General features: G+C 40.6%; 1 protein-coding gene across 5 annotated transcripts in view; it reads right to left on the bottom strand.

Moving 5' to 3' along the window:
- gstcd (glutathione S-transferase, C-terminal domain containing) overlaps window positions 1-14,500 on the bottom strand; it is a 230,140-nt gene that overhangs the window by 15,720 nt on the left and 199,920 nt on the right. For 3 of the 5 annotated variants that reach the window (XR_012098605.1, XM_073042489.1, XM_073042492.1), the window contains one exon: window positions 5,318-5,451. The exons of the other annotated variants lie outside the window; for them this stretch is intronic. Coding sequence is in view for 2 of the 3 variants with exons in the window: in XM_073042489.1 (XP_072898590.1) it covers window positions 5,318-5,451 (134 nt within the window). In the remaining variant the exon portion in view is untranslated. The remainder of the gene's footprint in view (window positions 1-5,317; window positions 5,452-14,500) is intronic. 5 annotated transcript variants of the gene reach the window in all.

Below are 14,500 nucleotides of genomic sequence, written 5' to 3'. Positions count from 1 at the left end.
GCTATATTTCATTAAGAGTTTAAGGAGATTTAGTATGTCACCAAAGACACTCGCAAATTTATACAGATATACCCATGGAGGGTATTCTAACTGGCTGAATCACCATCTGGTATGGGAGAGGGGGGTCTACTGCACAGGATCAAAATAAGCTGTATAAAGTTGTAAACTTAGTCAGCTCCATCATAGGCATTAGCCTCCATCATATCTAGGACATTTTCAAGGAGCAATGCCTCAAGAAGGTGGCATCAATCATTAAGGACTCCCATCACCCAGGACATGCCTGTTCTCACTGCTACCATCAGGAAGGAGGTACAGAAGCCTGAAGATACACACTCAACAATTCAGGAACAGCTTCTTTCCCTCTGCCATCTGATTTCTGAATGGACATTAAACCCATGAACACTACCTCACTACTTTTTTATTTTAAAATTTTTGTACTACTTATTTAACTATTTAATAAATAAACAAATAAATAAATATACACACACACACATTTAACTCACGCTGATTTGAGTGTATTTCCATGTTACATTGACTGTTCTATTTATTATAAATTACTTTGATTGCGCATTGCACATTCAGACGGAGACGCAACATAAAGATTTTTACTTTTCATACATGTGAAGGATGTAAGAAATAAGGTCACTTCAATTCAAAACTGGTCCACTTGAAAATCAGCGTGGTCATTTATGCGTGGAATCAAAAGAGGTGGAGTTTTTTTGCATCAGTATTTATTTGGTAGTGGACACAGAGTCAAGTTTTGCATAGACTGTATCCGATTACAGAAGAGGACATGGTTGTTGTCTTGAGGCAAATTAGGGTAGATAAGTCCCCAGGAACTGACAAGGTGTTCCTCTGGACCCTGTGGGAGGCTAGTGCAGAAGTTCCAGTGGCCTTAGCAGAGGTATTTAAAATGTCCTTAGCCACGGGTGAGATCCAGAGAATTGGAGGATATTTACTGTTTTTCTGTTGTTCAAGAAAGGCTCTACGAGTAAGTGGGAAATTATAGGCAGGTGAGCCTGACATCAGTAGTAGGAAATTTACTGGAGGGTATTCTACAGAACACGGTATATAAGAATTTAGACAGGGCCTAATTAGGAATAGTTAACATAGCACTATGTGTGATTGGTCATGTCTAACCAATCCTATAGAGATTTTTGAGGAGGTTACCAGAAAAGTTGATGAAGGACAGTCAGTAGATGTTGTCTACATGGGCTTTAGCATGGTCCTGAAGATAAAACTAACGACTTGCTTAAAAATAAAGAATTGTGTGGAAATTCAGCAAATGGGCTAAGTTTGGAAAACATTGTTGATAAAATAACTCCTATGAAAGGAGCATACAAAAGCCTATTCCACACTGGTATACAAGCTAACCACGTGGGAGTTAACTGGAAAAGGGGCGAGGGTTGACGGGATGCCACTTTAATTACAGGATCCGGTTTTAAGGGATTTCGACAAAGCATGTGAATAATAAAGACAACCCCATGGAAGATTGACTGTTAAGTTTGAAAGTAACATAAAGATATTTGCATGAACTTTTGTAACATACACGTAAGCTAAGATCACAACTCTTTAGTTTTGTTTTGCTGAAGAAAAAAAATAGGTGGTTATTAAATTGGAGTCTGATGCTACAAGAATTTATTAAGGTACAAGATATTAAGATATTAAAGGAAGTGACAATGTAATCGCTAACTAGATGCTGAATTGAATGTATAACTGTATTACTCTGTAGAAAAAAAAACTCTTTTGTATTGTGTTAGATTCTGAAATCCTGTAAGACTCTGTATTAATTAATTTTTACCTGTGGCAAAAATCCTAGAAGGAAGGGGGTGTTACGAATGTGAAGCAACTCTGAGGGGCCAAAGGGTACAAAGTCGCTCCTTCCTTTTTGAGAATCGCAAGATCGCTATTATTTCGGGTCTGGGACCCAGGAAATGAGAGAGAGACACCCGGAATACACAAGGTTTGGAATGTGTCCTGACATCAGCGGAACGGAACCACTGATAACGGCCCTTGTCTCTTGGAGACGGAATTGTGTATTGAGTACTGTACTATTCATTGAAACCCCTCAGGGGACAACCAGAGTGGTCTGGTTGAGGGATTGGATCATCCCAACCTGATTGACATCTGAGACCCCATGAGTAAGGATAAAAGAGGGGTCTGGGGAACAACCCCTTTAGACGCACCAGGAGAAACTCTAGAGATCCAGGGACAGCGATTTATAGCGAAAGCCGGTGAGAGCTCGTGTGCATCCTCCCTTGCCTGGGTGGCGAGCTCACCACGGAAGAACGGTTTAGCTAAAGGAAAGGTCACACTTGAACAGCCACAACAACGAGACACCTGACGGATCGAAATCATAAAGGAAGATTGGAAAAACCCGTAGTGGTAACTGCTCCCATTCTATTCCTATTTCTCTCTCTCTCCAACAATTACTACACAGCGAAAACCAAAAGACGGCAGCTTGTGGAACTGCAGTGAACTTTACATTTCCATCGGACAATACATTATCCCCTAGCCAACGATAGAGCTTATTTCTTATTATTATTATACCCACACTTTTAGATTTAGTATTGACGACGTATATTATCTGTATATTTGCATTGATATTATTTTTGTGCATTTTTACTAATAAATACTGTTAAAAATAGTATCATCAGACTTCAACGGACGTCTCTATCTTTGCTGGTAAGTGACCCAGTTACGGGGTTCATAACACAATTAAGAGAAATTTGGATAAGTGCGTGGATGGTAGGAGTATGGAGCGCTATGGTCCAAGTGCAGGTCGATGGCACTGGGCAGAATTACAGTTTGGCACAGACTAGACGGGCCGAAGGTCTGTTTCTGTACTGTATTGTTCTATGACTCTATAAAAGACATTACTTTACAAAATGAGAATGTTTGAAAATTATAAGTATATTGATGAAGTTAAACCCTTTGGAATTTTCCATTTGATTCCAAAATGTGATTTCTTTCACTTTTTTGAGTTCCTGTGGGAAAAACAATTATAGCTATAAAAGGCTCGGAATGTATAACAGTTTTTGTAATTGCAAGCATTCACCTCTTTAGATAGGAGCTACAGTTTGATCTTCTAATTATAACATTTTCAGTGATGGGGGAGGGGAAAGAGGCCTGTTAAGAGGTTTAGAATGTTTATGAATCGTGATGCCACTCCTTAACTTTCACAGGCACTGTTTTTACTTTGTTAGGTCATAGTGTAAAATTTGCAGTGAGCTGCCCTGTCAGTACAACATAAACGGTCTTTATACGAACCCTGAGCAGTACAGAAGCAAAGGTTGGTGAAAAGTATTTTAAGATTTGAATATACCTGGAGTTAAATTAAAGACCTGGATTGCCACAATAGGTTTAAATTGAGTATCTCAAGAAGCAATGCATTATCTGCTCCTAAATGTAGTAATTGTTACATTGATGTAAGTTATCTCTCTCCACCTGAACTTTTGCTCATCCAATACTCTGCTTGGATTGTGCTATTCGTGCTGAGAATATATTTCTTACAAGGAAGGTCACTTCCATCTAGCCTTTTAAAGTTATGCATTACTACACAAAGAAAATCAAAGAAAAGTAATAAAGATTTGCACTTTTATTTCAACTTTAACACAGTAAAACTGCTGAAGATAATTCACAGGAGCGAGTTAGCAGACAAAAGTTGGCAACAAGCCAAAGAAGAAAACTTTAGGACAAGTGACCAAAAATTTGGTGAAAGAGTAAATTTTAAGACGTATCTTAAAGGTGGGAAGAAAAATAGAGAGACATAGAAGTATCATGTCTCCTGTTGCAACCAAGGAAATGATGGACCAGGGTTGGAGGAATGCATTATTTTGGAGTGCTCTGGATAATTAGTTTATTGGTAAATTGATTTATTAGTTTATTATTGTCACATATTGAGGTACAGTGAAAGACTTTGTTTTACATGTCTTCTGGACAGATAACTTCATTAGATCAGTACACAGAGGTCCAGGGATAAACAGTAACAAAATGCAAAACAAAGTGTTAGAGTTACAGAGAAAGTGCAGTGCCGGAAGGCAATAAGGCACACGGACATAATGAGGTAAGCTGTGAAATCAAGAGTCCATTTTATTGCACTAGGAGACTGTTCAGTAGTATTATTACAGTGGGAGCCTGCTGGGATGTTTTCAGACTTTCTTTTGCCTGATGGGAGGGGGCAGAAGAGAGAATGGCTAGATCTTTGATTATGTTGAATGCTTTATCGAGACAGTGAGAAATGCAGACCGGGTCCATGGAGGGAAGGGGAGGCTGGTTTTTATGATGTGCTGAGCTACGTCCACAACTCTCTGTAAAAGCTAGGAAAAGCATCAGGAAACAAAACCACATTGAGTCATGAAAAAGCTTTAGGAGGGGGAGAAATAAAAGGTGGCATAACTGAATAGAAGGAGGAAGGGGGAAGACAAAGGAGAAAAGAAAAAGCAAACAGAAGTAACAAACTTGAGAACAACTTGATTGCCAAAATTCCCCAGGTGAGGGGATGTGAAAACTGGAGAAAATATTAGTCTATAGTTTATTAAGAAAATAGAACATATTTGCAATATCAAATACTTTTTTAAATTTTATGATCTAGTGTTATTTGCATTTAATTAAATTAGTTAACAAAAGAAACTTAGGTGGGCCCTTGATAGTATAGAAGTACATTTCTACAGGGGCACAATTAAGAGCATCCTGCCTGGCTACATCACTGCCTGGTATGGGAACTGTACCTCCCTTAATCGCAGGACTCTGCAGGGAGTGGTGAGGACAGACCAGCACATCTGTAGCTGTGAACTTCCCATGATTCAGGACATTTTCAAGGACGGGTGTGTAAAAAAGGCCCATAGGGTCATTGGGAACCCAACTCATCCCAACTGCAATCTATTCCAGCTGCTACCATCCGAGAAACAGTACCGCAGCATAAAAGCCAGGACCAACAGTTCTGGGACAGCTTCTTCCACCAGGCCATCAGACTGCTGACTCACACTGATTTGAGGGTACTCTACATTACATTGACTGTTCTATATATTATAAATTATTATAATTACTATGATTGCACATTGCACATTTAGATGGAGATGTAACAAAGATTTTAACTCCTCAAATATGTGAAGGATGTAAGAAATAAAGTCAATTCAATTCAATTCGATGGTTTAAAATTATCTGCTATATATATGATAAAAGCCCAATAAGAATGAATGATTTTCTTTAAAAAAGACGCCCTAAAGATTTATAAATACTTAAAAACAAACTTCAAGGAAGACATGAATTAAATCAGAAGGCTGTAATATCCATTCAGTCTCAGACAAGACCCTACCTTCTTGGGAACGTGTACTTGACTGTGTTCTGTATGAAGCCATAACAACACGGGCAGATCACAAATGCTGCATTTGCCATGATACAATGGTCAATTACCATGTCTGTCGCCACCCCACATGCATGAAGTGCCACCTGTAAAGGAAAAATGGGAGTGAAGAAGAACATTCACATAGGTGTGAAGACTTCACAAAGTATCACTTACTACAGTGTCAAAATGGATCTGCTTGAAAGGTTGAGTCCTTAAACTGAATTCCTGGATCAACTAGAAAAACCAAGAGGCTAAGCTAAATTTTCTCACCTTTGCAAATCTTGGTATTTGAAAGTCCATGAAGAAATTTCAATCTGATTTTAAAATCGTGCACGTTAATCATTTCTTTCTCTTTCACTATTCAGGATTATATTTCCACATCTGTACGTGTTGGCAGCAATTCAATGGCTCGGCTAAATCCCAATTGTCAAGTATACGTAAAAAACAAGGAGAGCCCATATAACAGCTATACTTTTCATTCATATTCTTCCACATGACGACTAACAGCAGACTATCTGGCTGTCTATTTCTCTCTATCATTCTGCTGCTAACTTGGCTGAAATCTGCTTTCAGGCACTGAGACTGAAGCCACTTCTGATCAGTAGGAGTGGCTACACAATGAAGTTCACTTATCCAAGCGCCTCAAACTTTATGGAGTGAAGGTAACATTTCTTGATTTAATTAAAGATATGTTTTATTGCTCTATTTTAAGTTAATCACTGATTGCGTTAAAATTCGAAAACATCAATTTCCTGTTCTTTTCTGCATTGAATTGTTGCACATGCAACCAGGTAACCAGGTACTAAGAGGAAATTTGTAGTGACCATATCATGTCCCATCTGATAAAGCAGACCGATCGTGGACACTTACCAAATCCTGTCTCGTTGCTGAAGCATAAGTCCAAACACTACTGCAATGAAACAAGAACCTTCGGTTTGGAGCTCTGAATTTAATTGCTCCAGCACACGCTGTCTTGCTTTTAATTCCCAAGTCAAAATCAGGTTTATCATCACTGAATTATATGTCATGAAATTTGTTAATTTGCGGCAGCAATACAGTGCAAAAAATAACAAAGTAGTGTTCATTTTGCCTTTAGAACATAGAACAGTACAGGCCCTTTGGCCTCTGATGTTCTGTCAACTTTTTAACCTGCTCCAAGATCAAACTAACCTTTCCCTCCTACATAACCTTTTGTTTTTTTCACCCATGTGCCTATTTAAGAGTCTCTTATGTACTTGCCTCTACCACCACCCCAGCAATGACTCTCATTCACTTGCCACTCTATGTGTAAAATATCTACCTCCAACATCTCCCATTCTTCCTACATGAAGATATTTCTTATAACAAACCTCTCTTACCAACTTTATTTGCAATCTGCTCTAAAATTGCTTAGTCAAATTACTTTCATCTGGTATGTACTACAATAGATGTTATGTTTTCATTCACATTTGAAGGCTCTGTGAATCTACACTTCATTAATCCAACCAAAGGCATGCAGTAGGAAGTCTGATGCATGACACTGACATGTGGGGCTATCTCAGCACTACTTTAAAGTCATAATTCAATGAATCACTACTTTTTTATTTTTCCTTGTGTTCATTTTCTTTAATGTTTCTTATGCCTGGCCTCTCTGTTTGACAGATTCTGCTACTCTTTTAAGTAGGTAAACAGAGAAGTATCAGAAAAATCATTTTAATTTTTTTCTTGTCATTTCTCCAAACTTTACCTTCTTCCTGTATTGACACCGAGATGAATCCATGTTAACTTGACTATCCTTCAGTTTTTGCTTACTGACTCTAGGACTACCCTAGAGTCTCAAAGGTTTGAAGATAGATTTTTAGAAGGATGTTATGAATAATTCAGGTGAAAAACCATCACATCTCAAACACATGTTGTTTATTAATTTCTTGAAATACTATTAATTGTAATAAATACATTGGAACGAGTGAAAAAAGATTATTTGATTTGCTGAAGTGATCATATGTCAAAAGAGCTGAGGAATTTAAAATCAGACTATTAAATTAGGAGAAATAATAAACTAGTATCTAATGTGATGTTCATGTAATTACTCAGATCTCTTACAAATCCACTACTGTTATTTACAAAAGGAAATCTCTCCTCTATACATAATCTGATCTGCATGAGTCCCCAGACTCGTGGCAACAAGACTGATTTGTAACTATATTTGAAACAGTGCAGAAAGCTATTCTGCTCAAGATACTGAGAAATTGGCAATAAATGTTGGGCCAATCAGTATTGACCATATGCCATGAATAAAAAATAAAGGTGGAAGCACAGTTTTTGCTAACATTGCATACCTCCTCAACTTGCATGGATACAAAGTGTTAATAAACAAATTGATATACCCCTCAGGTCTTAAATGAATACTGCTTTCAGCATAATGATGCATAAATTGTGCACACCTATTCTGATTGAAAGGGGGATTGTAACATTTAATGTGTCTTTACAGATTATATCTTGTTAATATAAATATAAATTCACAGATAAGTCTTATATAGTTAACCTGGGGAACTGGGGAAACAGCTAAGGGAATTTTTACCTTCTCAGAAATTATTCTTTCAACTGCAACCTTCCTCAAACTTAGCGCATCACACAGACACAATGCAATGTGTGAATTTATTGAGTTTCGTAAACCTTACAACTCATCAAAGGAAATAATTTGTGGTTTTCCTTTAACTGCTTCCACTTTTTGAAACAGAGGCTTAATGACAGACAAAATACTTTGATCGGAAATACGCTGAATTTAATGTGGAAACACTTCATCAGATCATGGAGTGGAAGGAAATAATACAGATATAAAAAGAGATTGTGTGTATCTTTATTAGTTTAATTCATGCATCCTCACTTCTCCAAATAGGAAAATAAAATTCATTAAAGATATATGGAGTCATAGTGATATAGCACAGAAACAGGTCTTTCAGGCCACCAAACCGATGGCAACTAACCATTTACTATAATCCTACTCTAATCCCATTTTATTCAATTTCCCCCAAATTCAACCACTCTGAAAAGGCAATATACTGTTCTGTCATTCATGGGATATAAGTAAATCACTAACTTTGTTTTCATTTATGCATTCTTTACATCATTTGACTACTTAGATATAGGAGACTGGTGATTTTTAAAAGTCTCAAGTTCGTTTAACTAGATAGTACATTATTTTAGCTATTTAATACTGTACATTCCTGACCACTTCTAGGAAGATAATAGACTTAATTTCATTTTCTCTTTTGGCCAATATAGATAGCTTCAAATGATTCCTGCCTCAACATGCATGAATTTGCTTCATAGGTATAATAAAGGTATTGATCTTAAGCAAATTTTCCATTCTTCCTGCAAGTCAAAGCCTGCTTTTGGGTTGGCCTGAAAACACAGTGCCACTCTGGATGGAGATTAATGCCGAGAAAACTGTACAGAGGACAGGCTGTACACTGTCATGGAATGAAGCCAAATATCCCCAGTACTTCACAACTAATCTGATCCAGCACAGCTGTTTTCCTTTTTGGTAAAAGCTTTGGCATTCCTGTCAAATTGAAAGGCAGGTGTGCTCAATGATAGCTTTCCAGGCTCTGTCTCAATTGACGTAAGTTTTCCAACATTTACAAAAATAGCAAGTAATTTCATAAGCAGAATTCTACCTTTTTTGGCCTATTCAGTTCTGAATCTGTACTCTTAAGGATTATCCAATATTAACTATCATTTTTAAGGACAATATTATCTATACTTACTCACTTCATCAGATTCAAATCAACAGATGCCTTCAATAAGTGGCGCCTATTTTTAAACTTCAATATGGTGCACTGCAGTAGTGGTGTTGCATTTCCCCATGTCAACAGCTGTCAGCAGTCCAGTGCAAGTGTGTGAGAGGAAGCATGTTAATGTACTTTGTTACTCATTCTCACTATCCGGAATTAAACCAATGTTAATCATTCCGAAAACTCTCATATTGACATTCAGAATAAACTTACTTAGAACAGAGTATGAGGTAGAGTGGCAAAGTTTTCCCAATATCTCATTGAGAAGTATGATACAAATCAGGAGTGCTTTAAGTATTCAAACAATTATCATTACTATATCTGAAATAGCATAGGTAACGAGACAGACAAAAGTAAGCTGAACTTAAAATTCCTGCTTGATAGAATGGAAGGAATTTTGCCTTTGGGCATTAATGTAAAATAAGGGAACATAAAATGTTCTACTGGATGATTAATAAATTCTCCCTGCTATTCTGGCTGATATTTATCAATTAAAACATAATAACTTGCTGTTTGTGGTATTTTACAGTTCACAAATTGGCTGTTGTGCTTCCATACGTTATTACAATGGTCACACTTTACAAGAAAATACTTCATTGGCTGCAAATTTCTTTGGGGTGCCCTGAGGTAATGAACAGCATATTAAAAAATCTAATTCTTTATTGAACTGATCTTCATTTGCTAAGCTGCAATAAATTACTATTCTAATTTCTTTTTCTGTTCTGTGAAAAATAAATATACTTTTGACAACCCTAATGCTCACAACCAATGATAATTCTACTTCTTCGTGTTACCTAATGTAATTTCAAAAAACTGTGTATGAAACAGATGCTAGAGGATAAATGGCACGTAATACAATTTAAGCTCATTCATCACTATAATGCTTCTCCATCACTTTTGCTACAGTTCCAATAGGAACAACCTGTGCTAACTTGTTACACCGCCCAGTACTGGTGGGGCTGCATTCTTAGTATTTGCAGAAGTAAATTTTTCTATTATATATACTATGGTTTATTTAAATTTATGATGCATAAAACTTTCTGATTAATGCCTGGGTTTTGGTTTGTTATATGTATATATTACGCTTCAGTTCACAGGCTTTGCCATGGTCTAATTTTTAACAGCACTAACAATGCGGCAGAAAAATTATGACTCTGAAAAGGTTTAAGTGAAGTTCAAATAAAATTGACTTTAATTTTCTATATTGAATAGAACACAGAACATAGAAATCTACAGCACATTACAGGCCCTTCATCCCACAATGCTGTACCAACTATGTAACCTACTCTAGAAACTACCTACATCGGTAAACTCAGTTTATGGCCTAAAAATAATCATAGGATGAGCCCTCTTCCAAGTATATGTCCATCCCTCTGAAATCTCCTGAAAAAATGCCAATATCATAATTTTTTTGTTCAAACAAAATAAAAGATGTTTATGTTGGTGTTTCTGATGTGATGCAAACAATATATTAGTTTGAAAAGGGTTCATTGATAGGTTTAGTCACACTTCTTAGTTAACATCACAGATGAATATTCAGAAGCAATAAAAAAAATGCAAATTGACAGTTGGAAAGGTCAAACAGTTGAAAACAACAAAGTTAAATTCCGTAATTTGAGAAAACACACATCCCTGATGCTGGTAAATAGAAATTTGCTTACAGGAATATGTTATTCAGCATATTGAGGCATGCAAGACAGCAAAAGCTGGAATCTGGACCAATAAATGATTTCCTGTATGAACTCAGCAGCTTAAACAGCATTTGTGGGTTTGGAGGGAGGATGAAGGTAAGGAATGATGCAGACTTTTGACCCAAAACATAGACTATCCTCCCTCACAGTAACTGCTTGATCTGCTGAGCTTATGCAGAAGATTGTTTGTTGATTCTGCCTACTGATCCCATTCTAATAATTCAATACTGATCTGTAACACCACTCCGCTTTTATTTTTCTTAACCTTCCTATCAAATCTACTGTAAACTTATGGATTACAGTGTTGAATATAATAAGACCATAAGGTATAGATGTTACACTAGCATGGCGGTTAGCAAACCCAAGTGCAGAACGTGGGCGCGGAGGCAGAGTCGGGAGGCGTTATTGACGTAGCGACCGTGGAATCGGTATCCAGGAGTGATGCTAGACTTAGAACTGGCAGCCCTAAGAACCATGAAACAAGGTTACTCACACCAGAGTCGACCAACAAACTGGCCATAATGAACCCAGCAGACATGGATCCCGTACAACAGGCCCTCGCCAGTCAGGGCTACCTACTGGGCGCCCATAGCCAACTACTTAGGGAGGTCACAGAAAACCTTTGGACGCTGTCCATGAATGTACGGAAGGTCAGTGAGCAGGTGGACCGAGTTTGGCTTCCCTTTCTCTGGCCCCTCTAGGATTCCCAACTACCCAAACTGCACCCCTCCGGATGGTGTCGCCCCTGGGATCAGCAACACAGTCCCCTCGACAGCCAAACGTACCTGAGCCTGAACCCTACGCTGGGGACATAGGGAGGTGCCAGGCCTTCCTGTTACAATGCTCTCTGGTATTTGAGCTGCAACCATGTACCTACACTTCAGATAAATCCATGATTGCGTACATTATGGGGCTGTTATGAGAGGATGCCTTGGCTTGGGCAACCGCGATATGCGATAACCGATAACCAAAGAGGTTTGTTCCTCCTTCCCCTCCTTTGTTGCTGAAATGAGGAAGGTCTTCGAACAACCCATTCGTGGTAAGGACACAGCTAAACGATTGCGTCAGGGTTCGCGAAGCGTAGCAAGGTACCCCATCGAGTTCCAAACCTTAGCCACAGACTCGGGATGGAATGACGAGGCCCTATGGGAGGTGTTTCGACAGGGCCTCTTGGACAAGATAAAGGATGAACTGGCAGCGAGGGATGGCATGGACTGTCTGGACTCTCTGATCTTGCTAGCCATTAGATTAGATAATCAACTTCAAGAGCGGCTGAGAGAAAAAACCAGTCGCCCCGCTCCTCGGGGAAGCCCATTGTCCACCTTATCAGTCCTAGCCAGCCTCCCTTCCCCAGCCGCTCCAAGTGTAGCTCCTGCTCCGACCGTCCCCACCACCCTGGGGGAGGAACCGATGCAGCTGGGACGGAACCGGCTCTCCCCAGCTGAACGACTTTGGAGGTGGAGAGCTGTGGATTGTTTCTATTGTGGCCAGACAGGACACTTCCGGGATACCTGCCCTCAGTGGCCAAAAGGGAGGGCACCAGTGAAAAAGGGTGCCCTGGTGAGCCGGACGATACACCCTTCAGCACCCCCAGACTCGGATGCAGATCCTGGCTACCAGAAATTACCAGACAGTCTCTGTCCCTATCCGCTTTGGTGGATTCCGGTGCTGAGGGCAAGCTGCTGGACAAAGACATAGCCTCCCAGGCTGGAATACCTCGCGAGCCGCTAACTACCCCCCTTGAGGCCCAGGCCCTGGACGGAAAACTGCTGGCTCGGGTGACCCACTGTACACCACCCCGACCTTGATCCTATCCGGCAACCATCGGGAGGAGGCATAATTCAGTCTAATTGGTTCACCTCAAGCCCCGGTAGCTCTAGGGTATCCATGGCTGACCCAACACAGTCCCCACATCGACTGGTCTACCGGGAGGATAGCCAAATGGAGCCAGTCTTGCCATGCCAACTGTCTGCAGTCAGCCCCATCTCCCAGGGAAGCTACCACAGTCCTGCCTGTCCCGGAACCCCTTGACTTGTCCCGAATCCCCACAGAATACCATGATCTGGGACCGGTATTCAGTAAACAACGGGCCCTTTCCCTGCCTCCGCATCACCTATATGACTGTGCCATCGACCTTCTCCCCAGGGCCCCGCTACCCACCAGTCGCCTTTTTATCCTATCCCGACTGGAGAGACAGGCCATGGAGAAGTACATCAGTGAGTCCCTCGTGGCAGGCATTATCAGACCTTCATCTTCCCCGGTAGCCACCGGTTTCTTCTTTGTAGAAAAGGACGGATCACTTCGTCCTTGTTTTGACTACAGAAGCCAAAGCAGTATAACATGTAAGAATTAGTACCCTCTACCCCTCATTAGTTCAGCTTTTGAATCACTGCATGGAGCCACCATTTTCTCAAAGCTGGACCTTCGTAATGCCTACCATTCAGTCAGGGTGAGGGAGGGAGACGAGTGGAAGACGGCCTTTAATACACCTCTGGGCCACTTTGAATATTTGGTCATGCTGTTTGGCCTCACCAATGCTCCTGCCGTTTTTCAAGCCCTCATTAATGACATACTGAGGGACTTTATTAATCGGTTCATATTCATCTACCTCAATGATATCCTGATATTTTCTAGCACACCCCCCCCCCCACCATGAACACATTCACCATGTCCGTCAAGTCCTCCAGAGACTGTGGGAAAACCAAATATTTGTGAAGGCGGAGAAATGTGAGTTCCACGTTCCTTTGGTCAGCTTCCTGGGTTATATCATTGAGAGCGGGCAGGTGAGAGCAGACCCTGAGAAGATCTGGGCAGTGGAAGAATGACCTAGGCCCACCACCCGTAAACAACTTCAACGATTCCTGGGGTTTGCAAACTTCTACCACTGAATTATCAGAGACTACAGTCGAGTGGCGGCCCCCCTTACCTGGCTTACCTCACATACTATCCGCTTCTGTTGAGACTCCGAAGCTGACTCGGCGTTCACCGACCTGAAGAGACATTTCACCACCCCTCCCATCCTGGTCCATCCGGACCCAGCCCATCAATTCATTGTCAAGGTGGACGCCTCTGACTCTGGGATAGGAGCAGTCGTGTCCCAAAGATCAAGTTTGGATGGAAAGCTTCACCCCTGCGCCTTCTATTCTCGCCGATTGTTCCCCGCCGAGCGGAATTATGACGTGGGGAATCGGGAACTCCTGGCAGTCAAATTAGCATTGGAAGAATAGAGGCACTGGCTGGAGGGGGCAGAACAACCGTTTGTGGTATGGACTGATCATAAAAACCTTGGGTATATTCAGACTGCCAAACGTTTGAACCCGTGCCAGTCCCATTGGGTATTATTTTTTGGATGGTTCAAGTTTTCCCTCACATATCATCCAGGGTTCAAGAACGGGAAGCTGGACGTGCTCTCCCCTCAATATAACTCCAAAGAGGACACTTCCAGCCCAGGGACTATCCTCCCATCATCCTGCATGGTTGCCGCCCTCAGTTGGGAGATCGAGTCCAAAGTAAAAGAAGCCCAACGGGATAACCCCAACCCTGGCAATGGACCCGGCGATCGCCTGTAGGTGCCCGTTTCCATCAGGTCTCAGGTTCTCCAATGGGGGCAACGTTTCACTTTGCCTGCCACACTGGGAGTGATCGGTCCCTAGCGCTCCCGAAAAAACACTTCTGGTGGCCGTCCA

The sequence above is a fragment of the Hemitrygon akajei genome, chromosome 4 (genome assembly GCF_048418815.1).
Source record: "Hemitrygon akajei chromosome 4, sHemAka1.3, whole genome shotgun sequence".
Classification (NCBI taxonomy): domain Eukaryota; kingdom Metazoa; phylum Chordata; class Chondrichthyes; order Myliobatiformes; family Dasyatidae; genus Hemitrygon; species Hemitrygon akajei.
Note: the sequence above shows the minus strand (reverse complement) of the source record. Positions and strands in the feature narration are given on the sequence as shown.